Source organism: Monodon monoceros, unplaced genomic scaffold, assembly GCF_005190385.1.
Source record: "Monodon monoceros isolate NGI ecotype Baffin Bay Population unplaced genomic scaffold, NGI_Narwhal_1 Super_Scaffold_10, whole genome shotgun sequence".
Classification (NCBI taxonomy): domain Eukaryota; kingdom Metazoa; phylum Chordata; class Mammalia; order Artiodactyla; family Monodontidae; genus Monodon; species Monodon monoceros.
This window is the reverse complement of record NW_021703766.1, coordinates 28754302-28756908: the sequence shown is the minus strand read 5'-3', so window position 1 is coordinate 28756908 and position 2607 is coordinate 28754302. Positions and strand designations below refer to the sequence as shown.

General features: G+C 52.1%; 1 protein-coding gene across 1 annotated transcript; it reads right to left on the bottom strand.

Moving 5' to 3' along the window:
• Nucleotides 1–1180: 1180 nt before the first annotated feature.
• On the bottom strand, nt 1181–2607 carry LOC114888568 (metallothionein-1E). The gene is made up of 3 exons (XM_029210741.1): nt 2436–2607; nt 1758–1823; nt 1181–1402 (listed from the first exon to the last, which is right to left on the bottom strand). The coding sequence occupies exons 1-3, from the start codon at nt 2461–2463 to the stop codon at nt 1311–1313; spliced, it is 186 nt and encodes a 61-aa protein (XP_029066574.1). The 5' UTR covers nt 2464–2607; the 3' UTR covers nt 1181–1310.

Genomic DNA, 2607 nt, shown 5'->3' with positions numbered 1-2607 from the left:
CGTGACTCCTCTTTCTCTTTGACTTTACACCAAACAGCAAATCCATCCAAAAGTTGTCAGGAGGACTAGCTATTGCCATTATTTACAAGTCACTCAGCGCCTCACTCCTTCCTAATAAATACCACCACAACTTTGTAAATGCAGAATCTGACGCTACCCTGCACAGGCAGACGTGAAGTCCTTCATCTGGAACCAATTTCCAGGTACTCTGCCTCTTGTTGGGAAATGGCTGGGTATTACCTGCAAATTCCTAGTCAGTTTGCTGGTTTCAAGTAACCAAGGGCTGGATTTTGAAGGTAGAGTTCAGCCTGACCTTAAGGAACTTCCAAAGATTCAGAGCCAACTCACCGCAGGGAGCTCTCAGGGGTAGCAGGTGTCCTGTCACTGGCACTGGGCCAGCCAAGACACATGTTCCCTGTGGGGATGGGGGGGAAGAGCTACTCCAGGTGTGGGTGGTCCACACAGTGGGGTGTTTGAAAGTGTTTTCAGCGTTCAACATACTCCTTTGATGAACACATGTGGGTTTTCTAAATAATTGAAGTATAGCTGATTTACAGTATTGTGTTAGTTTCAAGTGAACAAACATGTTTTTACTTTTTAAATTTTTCCTGTATTACTCTGTTCTTCATATATTTATTCAAATTTATTGAATCAAAAATTGGGTTTTGTGTCCTTTTAAATTTTTCTTAGTAGTTCACTTAATTTTATTTTACCACAGTTTAGGTTTGTGAAGTTGGAAAATAAAAACCACAGCTAGAAAATTCACACGTCTTTCAGTGCAGGGAGCTTGAGACTTCCAGGTAACTGGAGGTGTGATTCCAACTTCTTTAGAGTCTATCAAGCCTAAAATCTATGAGGAAGTGAAGTTAGCCAGGGAAATCAGAGGATGGGAAATGAGGCATTGAGAAGCCACCAATCCTTGCCATGTCACCAACCCTTGACATGAGAATGGAGGGGACCTTGTATCTGCTCGACACCCTTAGAGCATCTGGTCTAATGCTGTTCCATTGATGAACCCAGTGAGGGAGTGTGTCTTGTCTTAGGCACTCAGTTTGTTAGGGACTCACATTTTGTTCCAGTACCCAAGTCTCTGCACTTCTCATCCAGTCTCCTACACCAGCCCCGGATGGCACAAAAGCCCTTATTCCCAATGCACAGAAAAGAAAGGCGAGTCGGAATAGTGTCAACAACTTTTATTACCACTTACATATTTCATAGGAAAGGGAATGTAGCAATCAAGTCAGAGTGGTATAAAAACGCAGGTCGGCCCGTGTTCCTCCATTGACACCCGGGGCAGGCTCTCCGCGACATCAGGCACAGCAGCTGCACTTGTCCGAGGCCCCTTTGCAGACGCAGCCCTGGGCACACTTGGTGCAGCCCACGGGGCAGCAGGAGCAGCAGCCTGGGGAGAGAGGGGCGAAAGCAGATGTCAGCGATGACTTACTTCCCCAGGCTCCTCCTTGCCCAACAGCAGCCCTGCCACAAGCCCTCAGATCCAAAGGACCCCGAGTACAGAAAAACATGCTCTGTTCCAAGACAGTTGGGAGGACCTTGGGGTTTGGCTTCCACTACGAAGTGGCTGCCCTGCCCCATCTAAGCCCAGGACAGGCAGAAAGTCAGAAGCAGCAGTGATAGGTGCCGAAGGGCAAAGGAAGACCAGCCCCCCCCGCCAGAGCCATACACTCAGAGCCCGCTCTGGGTTCCCCCCCTCACCCTAGCTGCAGCCCCCAGGTTCCCAGAGAAAGCCCTACACTCACTCTTCTTGCAGGAGGTGCATCTGCAGGCTTTGCAGGTGCAGGAGCCAGCGCAGCCGCAGGAGCCGCCTGCCGGGAAGGGAAAGGTCAGCAGTGAGCAGGGAGGGGGATGCAGGAGGTACAGCAAATGGTCAGTAATCCCTCCCTGCAACTTCTTCCTGGGTGCAGGGCCCAGTGCTAGGGACTCCTGTCCAGCATAGGACAGACAGAAGTCTCACCCCTCCTTCTCTGCCCTTCTATGCAAAGGGCTGTGTACTGCCTTGTATTTGCCCCACAGGTATGGTCCCAGGCTCCAGAGCCCATTCAGGATGCCTGGGTCTGGTGGCCAGGACCTTTTGTCTGAGCCCATAAGAGGCAATGTCCCCTCGCATCTGGCACAGGGAATGCAGAGGCCTGGACAGAGCACTGCGGCCGACCCAGAAGCCCCCTGACACCTGGATGATGTGGCACCGAACAGCCTTGAGCCTCAGGCCTCTTGCCTCTGAAATGGAAGCCCCAGTTGGATGGAAACACTCTAATGGGGGATGAAGGCGCTTGTCCGGGGAGAAAGCACGTGCCAGGTTAACTACAGAAGCCTACTTCAGCTCAAGCTCAAAATGTTCCTCCCTCCTCCAAACCCAGGGTATGCTTCTTGGTATTGGGGAAGGGGCATCCAAAGTTCCAGAGCCAGGGGTTCCTCACCAGTGGGGCAGGAGCAGTTGGGGTCCATTTTGAGGCGAGGTGAGGCCGGGGGTCCAAAGCAAGTGGCGAAGAAGAGGGTCTTGGGCCGGCTGGGAGCGTGCTGGAACCTAGCAGCCGGCGGGTTCAGTTTATACCCAGAGGAAGCGGCCCGGGCGCAGAGGCCCCGCCCCCG